Source organism: Zootoca vivipara, chromosome 1, assembly GCF_965207765.1.
Source record: "Zootoca vivipara chromosome 1, rZooViv2.hap1.1, whole genome shotgun sequence".
Taxonomy (NCBI): Eukaryota; Metazoa; Chordata; class Lepidosauria; order Squamata; family Lacertidae; genus Zootoca; species Zootoca vivipara.
Genome location: NC_142582.1, coordinates 53,969,561 through 53,994,359, shown reverse-complemented (window position 1 = coordinate 53,994,359; position 24,799 = coordinate 53,969,561). Strand labels below are relative to the sequence as shown.

At 44.2% G+C, this 24,799-nt stretch overlaps 1 protein-coding gene across 1 annotated transcript in view; it reads right to left on the bottom strand.

The window, feature by feature from the left end:
- The window catches only part of STX3 (syntaxin 3), a 39,040-nt gene extending 15,896 nt beyond the window's left edge, over window positions 1-23,144 (bottom strand). The window contains exon 1 of the mRNA XM_035124343.3: window positions 22,769-23,144. Coding sequence (XP_034980234.1) covers window positions 22,769-22,798 — 30 coding nt within the window. The 5' untranslated portion in view covers window positions 22,799-23,144. The remainder of the gene's footprint in view (window positions 1-22,768) is intronic.
- Window positions 23,145-24,799: the final 1,655 nt, after the last annotated feature.

Genomic DNA, 24,799 nt, shown 5'->3' with positions numbered 1-24,799 from the left:
AGTTGGAAGAAAACACAAGGTACAGGTCAAACACAGCTTCTTAATGAAATGCTGGGTCTGTGACTATATAATAAAAATTGCTGTCTACAATTATAATAAAAATTGCTGTATACCAGTCACAACATTCCATAACATATAACTTAGGTCTGACAGGTCGACCCGGAGCAAAGACTCAATAATGAATTACAGGTATATTGCCCTTCAACAAAAGTCTAGAATGCCTGATTTGATTATCATTATCGTTACTATTTATTAAATTTGCTTACCACCCTTCACCCGAAGATCACAGGGCAGTTTGCAACATAAAGATACAAAATGAGAACCCAAACTACATAATAAAAACAAAAACAAAAACTTTTATTTCAGATTTAATTACTGTTGTTTCAGCACTTTGTGAGCCACTTCAATTATCTGCAGTTAGAAGAGCAGGGAGAAATCAATAAAATACATTGTCTTGCTGCCCAACAACATCTACTTCTCTATGCCCGCTTTGATTCTGTGTGACCCAAACGTGGCCAGGAGCAATAGAGAAGATGAAATCAGAAACGGGCAAAAAATCTATGTTTGCCCAAAAGTTGTCCAAGGGTACTGAGCAGCCTCCCCCAACCTTCTGTCCCTCCAGATATTTTGGATCACAACTCCCATCATGGTCAGTGGGGAAGATATAGTACAAAACATCTGGAAGGAAGATAGCTTGAGGAAGGCTGGTATGGTGCAATGGAATATGCAACTGCTATGCAGTCAGAGAAATATCAATTCAAAAGAAGAATGCTTCTTCCAGCTTTCAATTTTCAGTTTTTCCTTTCTATATCTTCCACAGGTCAAACTGAGCTGGACAGGGGATGCAGATGAGTTTTCTCCATGAATTTAATTTCAAGTTAATAGCATAGCTTCCAAACGCATGTATTTGTGACAAAACAGCCAGGGACAGGCATTTCATATATGATCGTGTACACATTTTTTCTTGACTTTAAACAGAAAAGAGGGTGGTTGAACATGATTATGTATCTTGTGTTTATTTTGCAAAATTAATAAAAATTTATTATAAAAAAATAAACAGAAAAAAACATTGTGTGTGAAGCAGCTTGAGCGGAGAAATGTACAGAAGGTCCGAGCCCTGCAGAAAAGAACACTGCGAGTGAAGAAGGGAACAGTTCCCGGCTGTAATTTATTGGATGCAAGCAATTTCAAGTTCTGAATCTGAAGCTGGAGCGGAGCCAGTGACCTAGAATTAGACGATTTCCATCTTTCACTTGCACCCCCCTCAAGCTACCCTCTGCACCTGCTAAAACAAGATTCAACAGTAAAAAATCAAATGAGAGAGCTGCCACCCAAATTCACTTCCTTAGTAAAATAAAATGTCATGCAAAGACTCAGGCAAATCATGAGAAATGTCGAGGGAAGATGAAATAATTTGTTCCTAGGTACAGGAGTGGGGAGTTTTATCAGTTCTGGACAGAGGTGCCTTCCCTCTGACGAAATAGGCACACTGTTGTTGTTGGGGGTTTTGGGGGGGGGCAGCGGAGAATCTAGAACCACCTTTGTCACTGTAGGCCCAAACAACTTCAGTGAGCACCTATTATCAACTGATTTTGGTGCAACAACTATGCCATTTCCTGTGACCACCGTGAGTTATGAGTTCCTCACAACTCGTCAACTGTAATATGCGTTATGTGGGGTTTCCCCCACATAACGCTGTCCCAGGCTGTTGAGTGGGACACCTGGAGCTACACATAGTACACCTGTTCCGAGGCAGCTTCATTGGCTGTCAATTAGCTATCAGGTCATGTCCAAGGTCTTGTTGCTAAGATACAAAGCCCTGAATGACTTAGAGACCAGGTTACCTGAAAAACTGCTTCCCTCTATTATCATGTGCTGTAGTATCACTTGGCCCATCTGAGGAAATTTTACTCACAGAATCACACCCTACAGAATATTGCAGGGCAGTGAACCAAAAACAAACAAAGCATTGCCTCTGGAATGAATGATGTGACACAGCATCAGTTGTTTCAGATGTCTTGTAAAGACATATTTTTGTCTAGGTTTCACTGGACCCTGTTATTACGAATTTTCTGTTTTTACATGGCATTTTTGTAACCAGATCTTAAAATATTGAGCAGTTTAGAAATGCTTTCAATTAGATAAATAGAATTAAAATGAAATGCTCCCACGGCTTACGGCTTCCCACAGCCAGTATCACTGCTGTTTATTGACTACATTTATATAGCTTCCGCCCATCAATAAAAAAAACACTTCCGAGATGGCTTACACTATTAAAGACACAATGTACAATAATTTAGAAACGATGAGAGCAAAAAAAAAAAAAAACTTCCTTGCAATGGAGACTATTACCCCAAAAGACTATGGACAGTTTAGCAGGAAATGTTACACGCCAGAGGATAAGCAAGCGCAACGTCTCTCCTTTCTACAGCTTCCTCGGAGAGAAAAGTCTCGTGGTTCAGACAGCAAAAAGCGGACTTTGGTTCTCTAAGTAGCACAGATAGTCCCTCCAAGGTGCTGCTACTTGGCTCAGTAACTAAAGCCACTATGGGTGAAGTGCTCTTCAGTCTCACAAAATGGAGGTCAGAGGTTATGTTAGTGGAAAGGTCACTGAGCCATCCGCATTCACAAGGAGTGCATCTAATCTCACATCTGGTCCTGAACACACACACACACACCGCAAGAGGTATTAACGGATTGCTGCTTGCAGAGGGGCGGGGGCGTCCTGCTCTCACACACGGAGACAGTCTGATCTGCATGCACAGAGACACGTCGTTCCACCCCCCCCTGCAGACGTTCCCCAAATTCCAGCCTTCCCTGTGATGCACTCAATCACTTCCAGGCAATCAGAAATGGCTTACACTTGCACCGTTCCCTTTCCTTCTTCAGCAGCAAATTTACTCGACTGTGCACTCAGAAGGTCTCCGTGTCTTACCCAGTTTAGGGGTACTCTCATTTTCCTGCTCATATTGAAATTCTGCCCCTCAATGAGGCCAAACTGAGATTCACAAAATGTTTAGGGGTATGCGTCCTCCCAGAAAAAAGCCCTTGCCGTACCTTCTTGTCATGCATTTTTTGCTTCCAATTCACCTCCCTCTAAATTAAAGGGGAACATGCATGTAACATCCCACATGCAGACAACAGCACTTCTTCTTGCCTAGGCATGGAGGGCCAAAGATGAGTGTGCCCCAACTCTGCCTCTACAGGAACACATGATTCATTCCTCAGCCTGATGAAAACCAGGACAGATGGCTAGCATCCTTGTTTAATTGCATTACACCCTCACAGCATGCTCTACAAAAACCCTCTGTCCTTCAGTCCAATGCATCTTGAGGGGGTGTGGGATGATAGCGAACAGTCAGAGCAGCAAACATGGAATGGGTGGATGGCAGAGGGGGGCATTTGGGGTGAGGCAGTACTGTAATTAAACGAAGGCTGGTAGGAAGGCACTTTGCAACTGGGGGGCCCTGTTAAAAATAAAAACATGTGTGATATCCAGCTGAATCATACTCAAAGGAGACCCACTGAAATTAAATCCATTGACTTCAGTGGGGCTACCTCAAGTAAGACTTACAGAACCATCTTAACCATGTCTATTCAGTCAGAAGTAAGTCTGATTAAATTAAGTGGATCTTATTCCCAGGTAAGTAGGTTTAGCTTGCAGCCTAAGTTGGATATCACCAAGGGAATTTGTTCCACTATGAGTCTTCTAAAAAATATTATTATTTATATTGCTGACATCCTGCTTTCATCATCAAATGATCTGAGGGCAGGCCACAACAATAAAAATTCAATAGGCAATAAGCATTAGAACAGAAATTGATCTCTCTCTTTTTGGCTTGTATGCAAGTCATACGAAGTATTTTTTAAATACCAAAAAAAAAGAACTTCATATAAATAAAACCCATCATAACTTTTCAAACTAGTTATACAGTACTGCATAAGCTCAAAATATACTTCAAGTTTAACTTTTTAAATTTCTGCATCCTTCCAAGCAGAATTTGGACTGCTTGACCTGGATCAAGTTTAAGAACAAACATCCTTATCTCCCAGTGGTGAAAGTAAGCAGGTACAGTTTGGTGTAAAAATTAGCAACATTACAGGGGCACAAATATAACCTGTGTTGCTATCACAGCCAGTTCCCTTTGCTCTAACGCAGCCTTGCCCTGCCTGGTTCACTCCCTAAGTCATGGGTGACAACTAACAATTAGCTCCAGCATGTTCTGTCTGGGGCTGAAGGAAGCCATAGTCCAAAACATATGGAGGTCCCCAGGTTGGGGAAGGGATAGGCTGCAGTTGCTCAGTGTGGCTCAGCCCTAGCACTGCAAGCAGATACTTGGGCTACAGCTCATCAGGAGGCACTTTTAGGCCGCTAAGAGAACCTGCAAAAGACTATTCAGCTACTTATTTCCTCAGGGGTACAAAGTTCAGGATATAGTCAGAAAGAATGCCCATTAGTGATTAATGTGCACTGACTGAAGGAAAATATTTACAAATTTCAGCACCCTCCATCATATAAGCTGCCAATCCTGCTGGAGTTTGTAAACCAGCCTGGGGTAAATATTATGAAATGTAGGATATAATTACCTTAAATAAATACAAAACAGTGATTGATGACCAAAGGTCTTACTTGATTCATGACACACCACATGCTGAACAAACACCTTCTGTTAATTGCAAAAAGGGCCCTTTTTAAATAAAGCGCTGTCATCTGTTAGACAAAAACCGCAGACATTCTAAAAACAGATTCAGTCTCACCTTCCTTAATGGTTAGCTCTAAAGAAGTGCCATTTTTATGACCTTCCATCATGACAAACTTTTAAAGCATATGGAGGGGACTTTCAGCTTTCAGTGAACAAATGGAGTGATTCTGAAGAGCAGAGATGAAGCGAGTAAAATATAGGTTTTCAAAATTTCAAGGGATTAAAGAACATGACTAAAAGCCAATACAGCACAGTGCCTAAGAGGCTGAGTCTGCAATCTCAACCCCATTGACCTGAGAGTAAGCCCCATTTAACTAAATAGGACTTCTGAGAAGGCATAGTTAGGATTAATCTGTGAGCTGTGAAGAAGGAAGACCCTGGTTCAAATCTTACCTCTACCATGGACCCACAACGTGGCAGCCATGCTCTCTCAACCTCAGTTCCTCATCCGCCATAAGGGGGACAATGACACTGGTTTATTTCATAAATGGGGAGCCTGTGACCCTCAAGATGTTGCTGGGATTACAACTCATCTCATCTCTGACACTAGGCATGGTGGCTGCGGCTGATGGGCTTTGTATTCCACAAGGGCACCATGTTGGCTACCCTTGTGCTATGCAATGTTAAGACTTAACAATAAGGAAGGGAACACAAGCACATTAAGTGCCCTTATTCAAACCTAACTCTGCCAATTTGTGTGGTGAGGAGAACTGATCCATTTTCACACTACTCTGATATTTCACTTTGCTTAAGGTTGCCATCTTAAACATACTTTCCAGGGAAGTAATTGCCAATTAATTCAGCAGAGCTCAGTCAGAATAAATATATGCTTCTTCAACCGCTAGGATCAATGATTCCCTAAAAGCAGCAGTCTGTAAGATCACAACAAAAAATAATAGAGGAAGACAGTGAAGGCCTATCTCAGAGCAAACTATTGTGGATACTGAATTCAGGTTAAACTATACTTCATTGTTGCTGTACTGAATCTACAGGTTGAAGGGAAAGCACTGCTAAATACTCTTATGTTCAGGAGCCCTAAAAAGAACCATCATGTATGGACAGATGCCTTTAATGTCACAAAGCATGAACAAACCTAACAATACTTATCCGCTACCTTATTCATTCATTCAGTGTTATCACAGCACAAGGCAAGATGTTTTTTTAACCCAGAATACTTTTGGGCAGGCTTCCACACAGTGATCATAATCTACTATGGTCCACAAAGAGTGAGCGAACGGCAACAGTAACTACAATATCCAGAACTTGATCAAACTGATCAGATCAAATAATGTTATGGTTTGGGGGACAATAAGCCTGGTAAGAACAAAGTGCAACTACACCCAAATGTATCACAACTCCACATAATAGAACAATGAACTGTCCTAAACAAGACAGTCTATTAAATTATTAGAATTTACAAAAATGAATTTTCATCTCATTTTTATCCCGTATCTTAATAGCTCACCAATCCCTTATGTCTTATTCTTCACCTGCTTTCTTTCAAACCTCCCCAACAGCCGTAACAGTTCCAGCACAAACACACACACACACACACACACACACACACACACACACACTATTTGGACAGTTTGATCTTAGAAGAATTCTGCAAAGACAAGCATGCAATTGCAATATGCATTATCTACTTTATTTAATTTAAAAATGTTTATACCACTTTTCTAAAAGAAACTGCACAAACCAAGACATCAACTAATTTCAGGGCAAAAGGAGGGTTTCCCTTCATTGGCATCAGCTAAATCAGTGTTGATGAACCTCTGGCCTGTGAGGCTGTTTTCCCCAAACCGTGTCCACCTGCCCCATGCCTGACAGCGTAAGTGATGAAAGGTGTGGGGCAGGTAGGATTCCCTGCACATCAGCTGAAACAAGGAGTTCAAACCTGCTTAGCTGCTAACGCCTGCCACCCCAGCAGGTCACCTTTGACAGGTAGACAGGATAACTCACATCATTGGGACATCAGATGATTGACAGGTGGGTGGTCCTGCCCACCTGTTGAAGTTGGCCAATGGGGAGAGGGAAAGAAAGTCCCCCACCCCTGAGCTAAATGTAGAGAAGGAAAAAGAAGAGTCTGAGAAATTGTAAGTCACCAGCACCCGATTTTTAGGGAAGCCTATCTATATCAAAACTGTACTGTATATTTCAGTTATATGTTAGTCTCCATGGCGCAGACTACACAGCCTTGCCACTGGCTAGGAACACATGGGAATCAAAGGAGAATTCAGCAGCAGACATATTGAGGATTCATGCACGATGCTTGAACAAGGAACTTCAACAGGCTGGACGGCAAAATATGGATTGAAGGCAATAAGGCTTTTGAAAAGGATGCATTCATAGGGCTATTGCACTCCTTACATTGGCGTCCGGGACATATACTAGGTTATTTGACTTTTAAAAAGTGGGCTAATGAAGAAAAGCAGTGTCAAGCCCTTCAACAGGCATTGGTATTGTAGCCTTCATGTTTCTTATAAATCATTTTTCTAACTATTTACTAAGCAGTCCTCTGAGGGAAATTACAGAGTTTACTTATATTGATGCACAGACTCAGCAGCTATACTTGCTGCTTAGATTAAATTGCATGTTTGGGTCACACCAAGCGCAAACAGCAAGGGGGAAGACAGCACCCCCCCCCCCGTTGGCTCTGTAAAGTATCTAGCAAGACAACTCACAAGATGGAGTTCCTTAAAGTTCCTTGTTTAAACCTTAACCTCCCTTTGCAGGTGAAGTAATGTTTCTGCCTTTGTGGGGGGAACCGCATAGACCTAGTCTAGACAGGAACTTCTAAATACTTAAACGATACTTCTCTCCACATTTTCCCCAGCCCCATTTCAGTAAGCGTACTTAGGGTTGTGCCTGCTGGGTTTTAAAATTACTGTATCTCATATTTTAGCGCCTGAAGTGAAGAATATTGTCAGCACACTTTGGGATAACTGGCAAATAAAATACGTTTGGATCTGGAAGAGTCAACGGAATGGAAGAAGGAAAATGACTGAAAGGAGATGTCAGAAAATTGTGCTTTTAGTATATGTTGCCAGTAATTAGGATGAACTCAAAGGGAGCTGCCTCAGGAACATAACCATTTCCACTAGCAACACAATGGACCGAACAAGGAGAAAGTTAGGGGTGTAGGAAAATAATTACAATGCTACTTGCAGAATTGTAACATTCCAAGAAGCAGAAAACACCTCCCAGAATGTTCTGGCAGGCACTCACATGCCCACAGGCAATTTAAAGATATGAACAGATCACATTTGCCACCAATGCTGAAAATGAGGAATTCCTCAAAATGACAATGGGCGAGTTTGAGTCCATGCTTTTTATTTAGTAGGGTGCCTTTGCTTGGATTCATTTGGGGAAGTACTGCTTCATAGGACTCAGTGAATGGTGACCCTCAGGGGTCATAATCATGCAAAAAGCCAAAGCAAAATAAAAATAAAAATAAATGCCCAGGAACTCTAGTCACAGCTCAGTGTGAATTCTGTACTATTCAGTGGGAGGAATTCAAGATCGTGTTAAGGTGATTTTTTTCAGCAAAGCAAGCATTTCTGCTTGCCAGATGGAATGATTCCACCTCTCCTCCCCCTGTGAGCTGTACCAGGGCTCCTCCCAACTCCCCTAAAGTCAATTTTGGGGTGTGTGCAGGGGGAGGAGATGGGGAGGGGAAGCCCCGTTGCGCAACTGGTGGGAATCATCCATTGAACCCGCACAATATTCCTTTCCCCAGCCTTTAACAGTATTTTCTGCTCTATTTACAGAGTTGAAATTAGAGATAGACATAGGCTCTGGAGACATCTGCTCTTTTTATCTCTGCCTCCTCACATGCAAGATTCTCATGCGACATCATCTTCCCCTGCTTGGTCTTCTCCCTTGTCACAGAACCTCTAAGGAATACCCAGCTCCATTGCTGTGGATACAGGAGCTTGAACTCAACACATTCCTCTGCTTGAGCAGCAGAACCTACAGCAGGCAGGGAGAAATAATACAGCGCTGCCTTAAAAACGATCTCCTTCAAAGCAGAAAGGAGATGCCACGCAATCTGCCGGAGAAGCCTTTCGGCAGTATTCTGACTGGGTACTCTGCTATGGGAGTAGTTCTCAAACCTTCAAGCTAAGCCATGTTGCCTTGGCAGATACAGCTATATGTCGGTCCCAACTTCCTTGATTCATTTAACCCATTTAACCTGCCTCTCCACAACTTGAAGCAGCTAATGTAAACATTAAATTCCAATTTTCACAATAGGCCAATTCTTCCTCCAATCCACTGCTATCCCGGCAAACATCTGAGGCCCTCAAGATGTTGCTGGACTCCAACTCCCACCAGCCTCAGACAGTATGGCGAATGGTCAGGGATTATGGGCACTGGAGTCTAGCAACCTCTGGAAAGCCACAGGTTAGCCACACTTGCCATACAACCGTAATGATTTTGTTTAATATAACAAGCCCACGCCAGAGAGAGCTACTAGGCTTCTAGTTATTAGGGATAATGAGGCTCTCTCAGCGGTGGCTGCACAGCCTTGGAACTCCCTCCCTGGAGAAATATATAGGGCTTTGTTGATTAAAAAAGAACTATAAATGCATTTTAATTATTTTCTATGTTGGATTGAGCTGTGCTGCATATGAGGAGGCAAATCCTGCCAGTGTGCGCTCTCTCTCATCTTAGTTTGTGGTTTAAATGTTGAAATTGTAGCTATTCTACTTTAAGGTGTTTTAGAGTCTTGCACACCACCTCATGAGGCCACTGCACCTTGAAAGGTGGGTTAAAAGTCTTTCAATTAAAAACTAAGCTAAACAGCATGAAATTAAAATAAAATTGCACAATTCAAAAATGGCACACTGATGTGCTGCTGGGATTCCTTTCCTGTGTCTCAAGTCCAGTCTCAGCAGAAATAGCTGCACCACATCAGTTGTTCCGCCATACTATTAAGAACTGAGAACATTCTGTCAAAAGCTGTCATGTCCACCAAGAGAGATCAGTTTTCAGCCTTACACATTATGTGCTCCATAATATGCTATAATTGTGATAGGAAGTATCACATTAATGTATTGTGCAGAGGAGCTTGATCTTGGAAATAGGAAGCCTTGATGCAACTTACATATTTCTTGGAGATGAGAGAGGGTATTACAGGCCTGAAGTGTAATGGTGCTTACCCCCAGGTAACTGTGTATGGTGGGCCCAATTAGCTTTGGGCTGCAGATACACGGAGCTCAAGGGTCACTTCCAACTCTACAGTTCTATGATTCAAGTGGTTTACCCAAACCACTACTCTGTGCTGAGGTCCTAGGCCACACTTTCAGGAAGGACCAAACACGGTACAACTAGCATATCATATGATTTGTATCCTCATTTTTCAAGGAGATATAGCTTCTCAGGATCAGCCCACTTGTTTCACCGATTTCCCCTGGGAAAACCGCTGAATCGGAGAAAAACGTCTATTGCAGGGGTGGCCAACTCCCAAGAGACTGTGATCTACTCACAGAGTTAAAAACTGGGAGTGATCTACCCCCTTTTGGGGGGTTCAGGTCAAAGCTGTTGAGTTTTTTTTAAGGAAGGGAAGCCCTGTTTTTTGTGGTTTAAGTCAAACTTGTTGAGCTTCTTTTAGGAGGGAGGAAGGCCCATTTTTGTTTAGGGCTTCAGGTCATAGTTGTTCAGCTTTTTTTAGGGAGGAGGGAAATTTTGGGTGAGCTTTTTCTGGGGTGCCAGTCATCTAGCAGTGATCTACCACAGACATCCAGTGATCTACCGGTAGAACACGATCTACCTGTTGGACGTGCCTGGTCTCTTGGGTTTCTCCGGATTGATGTTTGCTCCAATTTAGCTCTAAAGAGTAGGATATCTGGGGGGAAGTGGCAGGGCAAAGGCAAAACCACTCAGACCTGTTCTTTCTAGGTGCAGAACAAGCGGAAGTGTGTATGAGGCCTCAGACAGGATAGCAGAAAGCTGACTTGAGACCAGGGAAAGGCCTTTTCCCTGTCTGAAAAGCAATGGAGATACCTGTTATAACCGCACCTTCTAGGAGGTTTATACCTCAAAGGGATAACATCCAAACACAGGCCCAAAGCAATAACTGCTTTTGCTAAAACCAATGCCAGCAGGAAACTAGGTGGAAAGGTAATACATGACCAGCGGCAGAAGACTAGAGAACTGGAACAACTTATCACCTGATGTTCTCATGAGGGATGACTCCCATGGCACTGGCTACTTCTACTCCTCAAAGGATCCAAGGTCAAGATATGTAGGCTCTGGGCACATTTTTCACCGCTGCATTCTGTCCTCACAAACAATTCTGCTGAACTTTACTCTCACTACACTCAGCTAAGCACAATTGCTGACACAGCTGCCCCCCTTCTTCCTCTCCTTGCAGGGGAGAAGAGCAGAAGAAGGCTGGCTGCCGATTTCATCATCCAGTTCACAGAGCAATAAGTTTCATTCCAACTCTGACCGTCACATGCTCAGAGAGCCAGCCCCCCCCTTTTTTAACAAAGAACTAAATTTGAAGTTTCTACTCAGGAAACCACTGAGAACAGGATGCATGTTGGTCATCTGGTAGGGATTTGTAAGCCAAGCAAATAATCACATATCGGCCAGAGTTTTGATTTCAGAACTGATAGCAGATACAGCTGCCTTACCAACAGTAGTCATCTGCATTTTTGTCATTTGAACACACAACTTGACAGTGGGGGTCCAATCTTCAAAGTCCTGCTCAAGTCACCGAAGACTACTGGGTAGTCTAGAGAAAATCTTAAAGAGTTATTATGTAGAGATAATTATAATGCACTTTGCATACAAAACCACTATTAAAAAATAACAGGCCACCACCTCTATTTTCCTTGTTCATATATGCATTGTGTGATATACACACTTTCAAAGTGTGACTTGTAAAGAAACTGCTCCGTCACGATCAGGAAAATAAATTTTAGGCACGTGTGTCAACTAATCCTAAGAGTCAGATTTCCTTGCACAGAAACCAGCCCAAAGTACAGATGCCACATGCCACAATTGGTTCTTAGATCTCCTCAAAGCATCATGCAGCACCTCCTGCAGAACCAGGATGCAAAACAAGTCTACCATGTATTGCAGATATTGTCATCCTGGCCCTGGAAAAAAACAAAATGGCCCAACACACACAAGACAAAAATAGCCTTGTTCTCTTATGTTACATTCTAACCTTAGACTTGCAGGATTTCCATATATTCTGCTGACTACCAGCCACCACAACTGTACAGGAAATTCTGTTCACAGCAGGATTGTCCAATGAACACTGCCTAGGATTAGATTGTTACTTACAGCAGATTCACAGCCTTGCATTACCACACAGCCCTCTGATGTGTTTATGTGTGGATGATGCTTGTCATCACACAGCACCATTTATGAACTACAGTAGTACTGTGGAGAGATCTTGCATATACTGCTAGCTTTGTGCTAACCCATCACACCCATTCGTCACCACAATCCCTTAAAAGAAATGGATGTGAAATGATGTTATATCAAGAAAAGTACCTCCGAGAATACATAGTACTTTACCCTGGGGGTGGGGGCAGAGTGCTGGTCCCCACACACATCAAATTAAAAAGCAGAAGCTTATAGTGACTACTACCACTCCACAACAATATGCTGAGACTTCATGCCTACCTTTCACCACTGGTGAAGTACTTACTTCTGGTGAAGTCTAGCAGCATGCCATGACTTCAGCAGCCGCTGAAACAGGAACCTTTAGTTTCTCTTCAAGTGCCCTAAGAGATCTTAGCCAGAAGCACATAATTGCAACACATTATATGTGGAGCTGCCTTTGAAGACTTCCTAAAAACCTCAGAACACAACTGCTTTCCAGTGGCCCTGGAAAGCCCATCTTGCCAGTTTTGAAACAACTTCCCCGACTGCCAGCCCATTTCCAAGCACAATTCAAAGTGCACAATGCAAAGCCCTACCTTTGTCCACAAGTATCTGCCTGTTTGTTAACCACCATCAGAGCCCTTGCCTTCCGAGGTGAGGCGGAATGGCTGTAGTACCCCAGCTCTGGAACACAAGCATTGCCTGGCATTTACTCTTAGGTCTCGTCAGTGTTAGGAAGAGACCTTTTTAAATGTCAGCTCACACATTTTTCTTCTGCTACTGTTTCAGTTTGTAGGTTAGGCTGCCATGCTGCTTTACTCTTCTAATTGGCTTCATTTGGCCTTGAGCTGCCCTGAAAGCTCTTGCTGAAGGGTAGGGCAGGCATCTGCTATATGTACACAAAAACAAAATGTCTTTTCCTCAGAAGCAACAGCCTATCCTTCTGACTCAGGGCTTCCCCTTTGGTCGAGGCTGCCTTTGTTCTGCCATTCAAATTCAAAAAGGAGAAATTCTAGAGAAAAGAAATGAAGAAATACTAAAGTAGCGCCTTCCCATAAAGTCACTTCTGTTTGCTAGCCAAAGAAATGAAGCCCCTCAGTTCAGTGTAAGGCCTAAGGCAGGGGTCTGCAACCTGCGGCTCCGGAGCCGCATGTGGCTCTTTTACACCTTTGCTGCGGCTCCGGAGCGGATACGAGGGGAGGAGGCGCCTGAGCCATGCACCGCCTGAGCCATGCGGCGGCGCCTGCCACACCCGCCAGACACTCGCGCGGTGCCCACTGCCGCTGGAGCACACAGCTGCGGCGGCGCGCTATGCGCCTGCGCCCCGCTCGGCGCCCGCCGGAGTCCACAACTCCGCTGTGCACGTGCGCTGTGCAAAAAGGACGCAAGGTGACGTTAGCAGCCCGGGGAGCGTGGTCGGCCCCCTCCCTGCATCAGCCCCTCCCCGCCGCATTTCTGCAGCCAATAGGCTCACGGGGGCGGGGGCGGAGTTATTTATTTTTTAAAACGGGTGTGCTTCTTCCCGCCCAGCAGCAGAAAAGGCTTGCGGGCTCGGAGCGCGTGTTTGCTGCTGCTGCTCCTGCCTGCGGCCTGCCTGTGGCCTCCTGCCGGCCTGGTTAGGAGATTGAGGTAGATGTATTAATCAATGGGTTGATTCAATATGAGGAAATTTTATAAGTTCACTTGATGGGAGCAACACACATGAAACCATACAGGTGTCCTAATAAGGGAGTCAGAGTTTTGCCCATTCCCAGTAATCAAGGCAGCCCAAACTCAAAGTTATTTTTATAATGACGAGGATGACATTGGGCCCTCATTATTAATTATTATTTACATCAGGCACCGATTATGATTTATGGTACACTGGGGCCCTGATTAATTTTCTATGGCATTTTGGGGCATTGATTATTGGGCATAGCAAATTTTGCTATGGGGCCCTCTGATTTCTAATTACGTCCCTGTTTTGCGGCTCCCAGTTTATTTTTTTTCTTCAGAAACGGGTCCAAGTGGCTCTTTTTGTCTTAAAGGTTGCAGACCCCTGGCCTAAGGCTAGAATGGAGAACCTGTGGCCATCCAGATGTTGTTGGCTTCCAACTTCCACCAGCTCCTGCCAGCATGGCCAATGGTCAGGGATGTAGTTCACAACATCTGGAAGGTGGGCTATCCCACCATTTCCCTTTGTTATAAAGGGCAGGGCACTTGCCCATCCAAACAGTCATTTGCCTGGACATGTAAGAAGAGCTATTATTTTTGCTTTGAACTTTATAAGGCATGCTTCTGGAGCCACAAGTTCAAAAAGGTACAACATTTAAAACAACTAAGGCTGCAAGCCAAGCCACACTTAGCAGAAAACAAGTTCAACTTAGGTCAGAGGGAAGGGCAGCAGAATCTTAACCATGTCTACTCAGAAGTAAGTCCTATTAAATTAAGTGAAGCTTACTTCCATGTGAGAAAGGTTAGGACTTCAGTCTTCCTTCCAAGCAGCCACAGAACTTTAGCTGGTACCATAACTGGCTGGAAAGTTAAAGAAACAGCTAACATCTCAGTTAACGTCTTTTTTAAAATTAACATATAAACTGTTCTAAAAATGATTTTCAAAGTATAAGTTTAAAAGTTTTGTATAAGCTGAAACACAGCTTTCCCAGAGTTTTATCTGACACAGACCACTCTCTATGACTTAAAGGAACATTGTCATTCCATATACCGTAATAAAAACTCTGGAACTTCTTGTTTGAGAGACAGAGAGTAGTGTATCTTGTATGAGAAAAGGGTCAGATCCACACCATATATTTAAACCACTTTAACAGTCATGGAAAGCCTGGCTTGTTTTCAGGGTGCTAGGAATTGTAGCTGTGTTAGGTCAGCACTCTTAAACTGCAGTTCCCAGTGGTATAATAGTCTTTTAAATGTATGCAGTGAATGTGACCATGATCTCTTAAGAACTGTAAGTCCCCAAGTTCCTTAATTCATGCTGACATAAAAAATAATAATTCTATAGCTTTCTGTGAAACTAATATGGTTGATCTACAATGGAAATAAATTCACAATTCAAGCACACAGCTTTCCCCAAAGAATCCTGGGAACTGTAGCTTGTTTAGGGTGCTGGGAATTGGAGATCTTTGGGGGGGGGGCGTCAATTACAGTTCTCATTATTCCGGGTGGTGGTGGTAAATGTATGGTGTGTGTGTGTGACTTGTCAGAGGGTCTTCATGCAGCAAACCTGGGACAGAACAGAGTTGGAAACTCATGGAATACAACAGAAGCCACTGCTGCCACAGATGAACCACAGTGTTCTCAGTGGACAACATGAGTTTTAGAAGAACAAAAGGATAAGAGGGACAAACAAGTGCTGATGATCAGAGGTAAAGAGCTTCTCTGATTTCCTTAAAGGAAACAACCACCAAGATAGGTGGGGCAGGTTAGAACAGTTTACCAGAGGCTAGGGTTTGTTGATGCCCGTTTTTTGTTGAAGTTGGCAAGCCTACAGAGAAGGGAGAGAAAGCATACACAGGTCACAAAGTCACCCTAAAGATCTCTCTCTCTCTCTCTCTCTCTCTCTCTCTCTCTCTCTCTCTCTCTCTCTCTCTCTCCCACACACACACACACAGCTCCCCACCTTGGAACCTAGATGCTCTTAACGAAGAGATCCAAAGTTACGAGCCGTGACATTAGCATGTAAAAATAATTATACTAAATAGCTGCAAATTGAGATAAACACTGAACACGGCTCTTTTGGACCAATTATATTCCGGGTAGCAATCTTTCTCCATGCATGCAACTATAAGCACGTTTTGCTTGTTTTCAAATAAAAGCAGAGATTCTCATGATTTTAGGATTTAATAATGCCAGTGAAAGCCCTAAACCACAACATCTGCAAAAATATCAGATGCCAGTCCCATTGATTCCTTTTACTTGCTATTAGAAGAGAGGAGAGTTGTCAGTTCTCACAAGAGTCCTGCCTTGAGACAAGAAGCACAGCACACTTTATGAAGGGAACTTAAGACCCTTCCAGATGTCCTTCATATTTCATATTTATAATCATTTGTGCACATGATGCTATCAGAGCAGTCACATGTGATGCCAACTGCAATACTGTTTGAGCCTGCAAAAGTTTTCGGGTTGCTCACACTCCTTCATTCCAAATGAGTGTGCATATCCTGTAACTTTCTGCAGAAACTCCATGACTTTTTAACACCGCAAATGTTCTGGTTTATTCTTCTCCTGCTTTTGCTACGCTATAGCCCCACTGGAGCACAATAAAATTTGTGGCACTGGGTGAGCATCACAGAACAAGCTGACACACACATAGATTGACCACAGTCAAAAGCTGCCATATGGGGAACCTTCAAGGGACACCCAAGCAGCACCCGCTTCTACTACCGTTGCCCACAGCTAAACTAGGCCAATACCAAGCCAGAATGAAAAGCAACCAAGACCCTCCTCAGGCATTCTGCTTGTGTGTAAAATCGATCCCACCAAGCTCTGCGTCCCTGTTGCCGGACTTGTCACCTTCCAACTTGAGGAGGTGAAAGCTCTGATGCAGGAAGCCTTCCCTACTTCCCAGAAACCTGGCCATGCAGCACACTACTGTCACATTCACACAGCACATTCAAAGTGCATGCCTGGCTTTCCCATGAAACATCCTAGAAACTGTCGTTTGCTAAGGGTTTGGGGATTTGTAGCTCTGTGGGGGGTAAACTACAGTTCCGACGATTTGGGGGGTGGGGAGAGGAAGCTAGGTATGCTGTTGAATAGGCATAGGCAACCTTGGCTCTCCAGATGTTTTGGAACTACAACTCCCATGATCCCTGACCACTGGCCCTGTTAGCTAGGGATTATGGGAGTTGTAGTTCCAAAAACATCTGGAGAGCTAAGGTTGCCTATGCCTGGTGTTGAAGGTAGCTAAAATCCCACGAGACCTTTGCCCTCCATGAACAGAAAGATAATGGTGGGGAGGGTGAGATTCAGAGGTTTGTCCCCCACTCATGTATGTGAGCACAACTCTTGAATAGGGCGTATGCCTCTTAAAAGGGAGAACCTACGCGCTGAGAGTCCCTCCTCAACACATCCACCTCCTGGGAAGAGCTCTTCCTTCAGGAAAAGGATCTGCAAGCTGTTCTCTGGAAACGCTCCCCCTCCCCTCGGCTAAGATCTCCCCCTGTCCGTTTGGGACTTGAGTCTGCTGAGGAATAAAAATAAAATTAATCCCCTTCTCTCTCCCAAGCGTTTTATCTCCTCTGGCCCTGGCTGATGGCTTTATAATCCCGACTAAATCCCTGTCACTCCCTCTCCTTTGCTCCCTTTGCCCTGCCCCCATTTCTTTTGAATCATGGGCAGAGAAACAACCAAGTCTCTCTCACAGGCGGGAAATGTGGCTCTTTCCTTAAAGATGGGGAAGGGGACAGCCCACACTGTCCCCAAAGTCATGGAACAAGCAAGAGTAACCCTGCTCTAGTTAAGCGAAACGCAGGTGATTCCCCTCACAGACCTCACTTCCCTAGGGACAAGGTCACATCGGGTCTTTTGAAGGAGAGGTGGGCCTTAAAGGAATGCCTCCCCTTAAAAAATACTGGGAAATTATTATATAACCTTTGTGACCCACTAGCTCCAGAAAAACGACCTTAGATTTACACTAGAATATAGCAAATGCAGGCCTATACTTTGCATTTCCCAACTTAAGTCACAATAGACACAAACAATAGAGGTTTTTTTTGGGGGGGGGAGGTCCCTAGCAATTGCTCAAATCTCCATAAAGAAATCCACTTCATTCTTTCAGAACTGGGCCATAGCATAATAAAATATAGTTTTTATTTAAAATGATTTTTATTTAAAAACATAGACACGGCAGGAAAAGAGGCACGAGAAGCAGCTGCTGCAACATTTGATCCCAACTGAAAATCAGAAACAATGCCTTATCTCTCAGAAATGAACATATTGTTCCAGTGAAAACCAAGACAGAGCTAGTGAAGCCCCCTTGGTTTCTAGAGTGGGGGGCAAAAATAGCTTCAGTACAGAAATGTAATAATAAAATAAAGCAAAACTTAATATCCGGTTCTCTGGCAGAGCATATCTGGATTAGGAAAGACAACCAGTCAGAGATGTATTAAATCTGACTTTTTTTCTAACAGCCTAATAACCACGCATCCAGTATTGGCTATGGAAACTGAGGCCAAGGAGCACAACCTATTGACAAAGATCTCACTTCAAAGCTCTAGCTCTGCAGGTAAGAAGTCTAATAGACTGGCCCAGGTGGGAAAAGGCAACTTCTGTCTCTTTATATATAGCATAACACAGAGAAAAGAGCAAAAGCAGTATTGCAGCTCATTCTGCTATCCCGAGTCCCAAGCCATAATGGAGTCATTGATAAAAAAGGAAGTTTCTATTACAGAGTCTTTCCTTACTGACTACCTGGCACCTTTCAAGGGGGATCTGTCATCATAGCAGTATTTCTTCTATTGTATTATAGACAAACTAGCTGCTGGTTAAGTTCACCTTTAAAAACCTGTCTTCCAATGAAATAGAAAAAAGAGCATAAGTAACATTCATCACTTCTCTCTGAGTTAAAGCAAGGAGCACTTATGGAACATATTCCCCTTTGTTCTAAACTAAGTAAGGAATGAAAACTCAGTTCTCTCTGGTTCATAGGATTGCTACTTCCCAGCCTGGAGCAAACACAGACCAAGAACAGAAACTTACACTCCCAGAAATCCAGAGATTACTGTCAAGGTTGTGTCATCTCCCCCAATTCCATTCACACAGAGAACAGAAGATAATTCAGCATCCTGACAATGTCAGCTTTTCCCCTTTCTTTTTTTAAAGAATGTTTTTCACCTTTAAGTAACAAATTGTGTGTGTGTGTGTAATGTCCAGTAACATTTTCAAAAGACAGGAAAAGGTTCTGTTAGCAGCCAGGGAATGGGGAGTCAGTACATTGCACAGTTCACTGCATTCTCCCTTGACTTGCAGAAGCACAAAAAATTATGCAAACTGAGATAATAGGTGCAAGTTTGCATAATTTGGGCAAGTTACAGAATCCAGGTTGCTTCAGTGCATGTTTTTTTAAAAAATTAACGAAGAGCACACACAATCCAGAGGACTCCCCTCTTGATACAAATTTCATTCCTATTTTACAAGCAGGGGGGGGGGGACATCACAGTTAACAGCATCCAAGGACTCTCGTGGCACCTCATACAGGAATAGATTTATTGTGGCACAGCAGAAGGACTTTGTTAGTAGGTGATGGCATAATATGCTGGAGGGTGGAACAAGTGCCAACAATGCTTTTATATGGTCTACACAGGACGAATTTACACAGCCCTGGCATTAAACAACTCAGTATATTTAAAAACTCAAAAACAGAGGAATACTTTACTGCAGGACATTTAGATGCTGACCCAGAAGTCACCATTATTTGAAAACAATGGTACAAAGGAAGACAGCAGAAGGCACCAGCATGAAACTGATGCGCCAAGGTTCATCAGCAAATTTGATTCCACTGATTTAGGTCTTCATCAAGAACATGCCCCCCCCCAATTATGGACATTACGTTACCATAGCAGAGCTGGTAAATAGCATACCAATTACTACCACTGGTAACAGACTATTTTGTATCAGTTTGAACTTCACATACAGATGCCACAGGCTTGCAATCTCTCTCAAGGTCCCATTCCTGCCCCCTGCTGCCTTCTCTGTATTACATATGAATCTGTTGTTGCACCTCTGAGTATAACACCTCATGGACTTGCACCCACCAAAAACAGTAGCCATGTTATCCTTTCTGATATCCCAAGACTCTCGGGCCTTCATTGGTTTTGCCACAATAGACTTGCATAGTTATTGTTCTGGAATTCGCAACAGAAAAGGGTAGTGACATCTCTTCTGATATGACTAGGTCACAGGCCCCTCATCTCCTTATGCTGCAGCCTGGTATTAGTTTCTAGCATTAGACAAGTTCGGGTTCAGTTTCAAAGTTGTACAGATATTTCAGCTCAGCAGTGCTACTGCCCCTCAACAGTGTTGGTGTGTGTGTGTAAAGCAAGGTATGCCTGTGAAACCTGAAGTTTGACTTCATCTGTTTGACATTTCTATTTAACCTGTGTCACTTGAACTGGAAAAATAAGCCAGATAAGTGTTCTATATTCTCTCTTATCGGAGGCATAACAAAGGTTCCAAGCTAGGACCAGCCCCACCCATTGAAGACTCTTGCCATAACCCCCCTCACTGGATTGTCAGCCTTATCTTCCCGACTGAGTTTCTCTCTTCCCGGTTCTGTCTGCTTCCAGTTATCTCCAATCACACAGCCACAGCTCAATCCCAGGTCATAACGTGAAATCATTCCTGCATGCTCAGCACCTATTTGTAAACCACTCTGAGGTATTTTTTATTCATTATTTACAGTCTAGAAATATATAACATTCATGAAACAATAGATAAACAAACAAAGTACTGTAACGTCTGGTGCCATTTGCTACATCCCTCCCCCAGAATGGAATAGTTTACAGAAAAATGGGCAAGATGTATCTAGGAGTTATTCCTCATTCAAGGGGGACACAGTATATATACCCCTCAGAAGATTTATGTGGTCGAATGACTTTTGCACTACAAGCTTCGGCAATATTTCAACTGAACTTGTCACAATCCCTCAAATGAATCTGACACGAGTTTGCAGAATATGGGCAAACGCCATTTTCTCATGACCAAATTGCAGCAGCCAGCCCTTGGTACATTTCAAATTCAGGGGCACTGGCAGTGATTCTCCAGGCAGAGCTGAGCACCTCTCTTTCTTTACTAGTCAAGCCATTCCTGTGGCACTAGCCCACTTTTGGCATCTTGCCAACCTTCTTTCTGGCTAAGCTCTACATTTCATAACTCTGCAAGAGCAAGGAGAGGGGCATGGTGGCACAGCCACAATTTCCACAGCATCCTCCCTCGACAATTAGGCAACTGGTTAGTCCCAACAGGCAAGGAGGTCTTGTTGCGCTGGAAAGTGGGAGATGAAATAGAATCAAACTCTGCACCCAAAACAAGCACAAATATAACATGCCCCTTTCTATTATTGTCATTTGCATGGTGTAAGAGAAAACAGTGGGTTTTGAACCAGGCCTTTCCATCAGCTTTGAAAGGAGGAGCATGTCCAGGCACTTAGCCTGGCACTCATTGAACTAGTTAACACCTTCTGGCAATAAAATCTGTGAGAAATTAACCTGCGCTGAGGATCACACTATGTGCAAGCAACTTTGCAAGGATTGTGCACTTTAGGAGAATTGCAGTGAAACTCTCATTGCAAGCTAGCTTTGTGTATTTTATATACAGCTGAAAGGTTAATTTAGGAAACTGGCTTACCTGTCTAAGAAAAAGTCATGTTCTGAGAGAATGTGCATTATGTTCTGTCAACAGTGACCCAAAAGTATGAATGGAGGAACATTAGTTTTGAATAAGGGCTCTTTCACAGCATCTATAAGTCCCTGAGGGTTATGTTTCAGGTTATATGAATTTAGTACCTAAGCCCAAGATGCCGATCCCTTTTGAGACATCTTGCACAGCCATGTCCTGGGGCACATGTTTTAGTGGAAAGTCTGTGTGCATGGGTGGAGAAAGAGAGAGAGAGGAGTGTCACATGGAGGGAAACCAAAAGGAGGAAGTGACTAACTCCAGTTTTCTTCATGCAACATGTGGGGGGAGGTGAGGAAAAGGAGACCCCCAACTCCTTCCAGGAATCATCTTCTCAAATCTGCCCCTCCATTAATTCTCTTCAAACTTCAGGAAACGACTCCTTTCCCATTGCCTCCCAGCCAGCTTTTCACATTGCTCTGTTGTTTTTAACACGTACATCGAAACTGTGCACACACAAATGCATATTCAACTGCCCCACCTTACAAGTACATGTGCCAAGGATTTGACAGTTGCTGCAGCTCCCAAATGTGCCGCTGTGCCTGTGCAAGATGCAATAAACATTTTTGCTGCTGTGTAGCATTTACAACAGTGCCTAGTCTCACAACCCTTTGCTTCTGATGTCAGGTGGAAGCAAATTCACCTTTTTGGTCCCTCTGCCAGGTAAAGCTTATAACCTGCTGCTGCTATTGGACTGTAAGCCTCCTCTCTTCCCACCAACCCCCACCCCCCAATTTCATTTTTACTTCAAAATATGTTTAAGCACTTGTGCTCCCAGAGTGTGGACAGCAGAGCCACTCAACCCGCTTCTGCTTGTGGGGAATATACAACCAGCCAAGGGGTGGGATAGCAGGTGCCGCTGAGCTACATTTATATCCTGCATTTCCTCCAAGGAACTCAAGGAAGCACATACAGCTCCTCCCCTCCTCCACGAATCATTTATTATAGGGTCACAAACCTGCTAACCCCTCTCTCCATTTTAATCCCCACAACAACCCTGAGAGGTAGGCTAGGCTTAAAAACGGTGACTGGCCCAAGGTCACCCAGTGAGTCTCATGGGCAAATGGGGATCTGAATCTGGGTCAAAGTCCAACGCTGTACCCACTACACAGGATCCCTCACTATATAGACCCCCCCATCTTCAAAATAGACCTGGCCTCGTTCCTTTAGCCCCCCCCCCCGGTGAGGCTTTGCCCTTTCCTTTTCCGCTGCCAATACCTTCCCGAAGCCCGATCCCCTCCCTGTTTACTCGGGAGTAAGCTCGGCGGCGCTCGATGGAGCCCAGCATTACACCCTGAGAGGAGGAGAAGGAAAGGAGGCTCCTCACTCACCGACTTCAGTTGCTCCAGCCGGTCCTTCATTTTGGACAGGTGCTGCTGTGGCTCCTCCTCCTGCTGCTGCTGTTCTCTCCAGGTGAAGCCGGGATCCCCGCCGAAACTCCGCACGGGAAGGAGGGCTTCTCCAGGAAGTGGAGTCCCAGCCCGGAGGGAAGGTTCCTCTTCCTCGTCCTCGCCCCGATCGCTAGCAGGAACGCGCGAGTTTCATCCGTGCAGAGGGTGGGGAGGGACACACACCACGCACGCTCACATCCCTTCCTCCCGCAAAGCTAAATCTGTCTCTCCCCCACCCCGCTGTGTGTGTGTCTGATCCTCAGGAGCTGAGCTGGCCGCAGCTGCTAATCCGCCGTGACATACGCGGAGGGGAGGCAAGAGGGGAGGGAACGAGAGCAGAGGCGCCGCCCACTTTTACCTGGGCAGAAATCGCTCTTAAAGAGACATGGTCGCACACCCTCGTTTGTTTTTAACATATTTTTAATTAAAGATTTATTGGTTTACAAAAGTATGTGCAATGTCTCTTTTTTCAGGTTACGTTTTCTACATGTCAGTTTCATTTGGTACGCAGGCTGAGACCCTACCTGCCCGCAGATTGTCTCGCCAGAGTGGTGTTATCTCCCGCTTGGACTACTGCAATGCGCTCTACGTGGGGCTACCTTTGAAGGTGACTCGGAAACTGCAACTAATCCAGAATGCGGCAGCTAGACTAGGGACTGGGAGCGGCCATCGAGACCTACATTGGCTCCCAATATGTTTCCGAGCACAATTCAGAGTGTTGGTGCTGACCTTGAAAGCCCTAATCGGCCTCAGCCCAGTATTGTATACCTAAAGGAGCGTCTCCACCCCCATCGTTCAGCCCAGACACTGAGGTCCAGCGCGAGGGCCTTCTGGCGGTTCCCTCGCTGCCAGAAGCAAAGCTACAGGGAACCAGGCAGAGGGCCTTCCCCGTTGTGGCGCCCACCCTGTGGAATGCCCTTCCATCAGATGTCAAGAAAATAAACAACTATCTGACTTTTAGAAGACATCTAAAGGCAGCCCTGTTTAGGAAAGCTTTTAATATTTGATGAACTATTGTATTTTAATATAACAACAACAACAACAATTTATTATTTGTACCCCGCCCGTCTGGCTGAGTCTCCCCAGCCACACTGGGCAGCTCCCAATTGAGTATTAAAACAATACAGCATTAAATATTAAAAACTTCCCTAAACAGGACTGCCTTCAGATGTCTTTTGAAAATAGGATAGCTGCTTATTTCCTTGACATCTGTTGGAAGGGTGTTCCACAGGACGGGTGCCACTACCGAGAAGGCCCTCTGTCTGGTTCCCTGTAACCTCACTTCTCGCAATGAAGGAACCGCCAGAAGGCTCTCAGCGCTGGCTCTCAGTGTCTGGGCTGAACGATGGGGGTGGAGACGCTCCGTCAGGTATACAGGACCAAGGGGCTGTATGCTTTCTTTGGTTTTTTATTTATTTTACCAGAGTAGCTTAAGAAGGTCCCTTTCTAGTAGAGCAGGGTTTCCCAAACTTGGGTCTCCCGCTGTTTTGGGACTCCCATCATCCCTAGCTAGCAGGACCAGTGTTCAGGGATGATGGGAACTGTAGTCCAAAAACACCTGGAGACCCAAGTTTGGGAAACCCCGCTGTAGAGCTAGCTGTCCAAAAGGATAGAGACCAGAGGAGGAAGTTGAAAAGGGTGCAAAAATGCAGCAGCAACATTTGTTTTGTTTCACATGCGTTGATGGGTATAAGGCACTTTTGGAAAGAGAGCTCCAGTCCAGGCATAAAGAATAGCAGGGGAGAATAGATGGGGTTGTTGAAGGCAGGGTGGCAAACTTGTGGCACTCCAAACACCCTCCAATTTCCATCTCCCATCAGTTCTAGCCTGCAAGGACAGTGGCCAGGGATAGTGGAAATTGGAGGCCCACTTCCAGTTAAAGGGAGTACAGTATTGGACTTGGAAATACAAGTCAGAAAGCTCCCTGGTTTGCCTTCCACAACACACTAATCTTTCGCATTCCCTACCTTA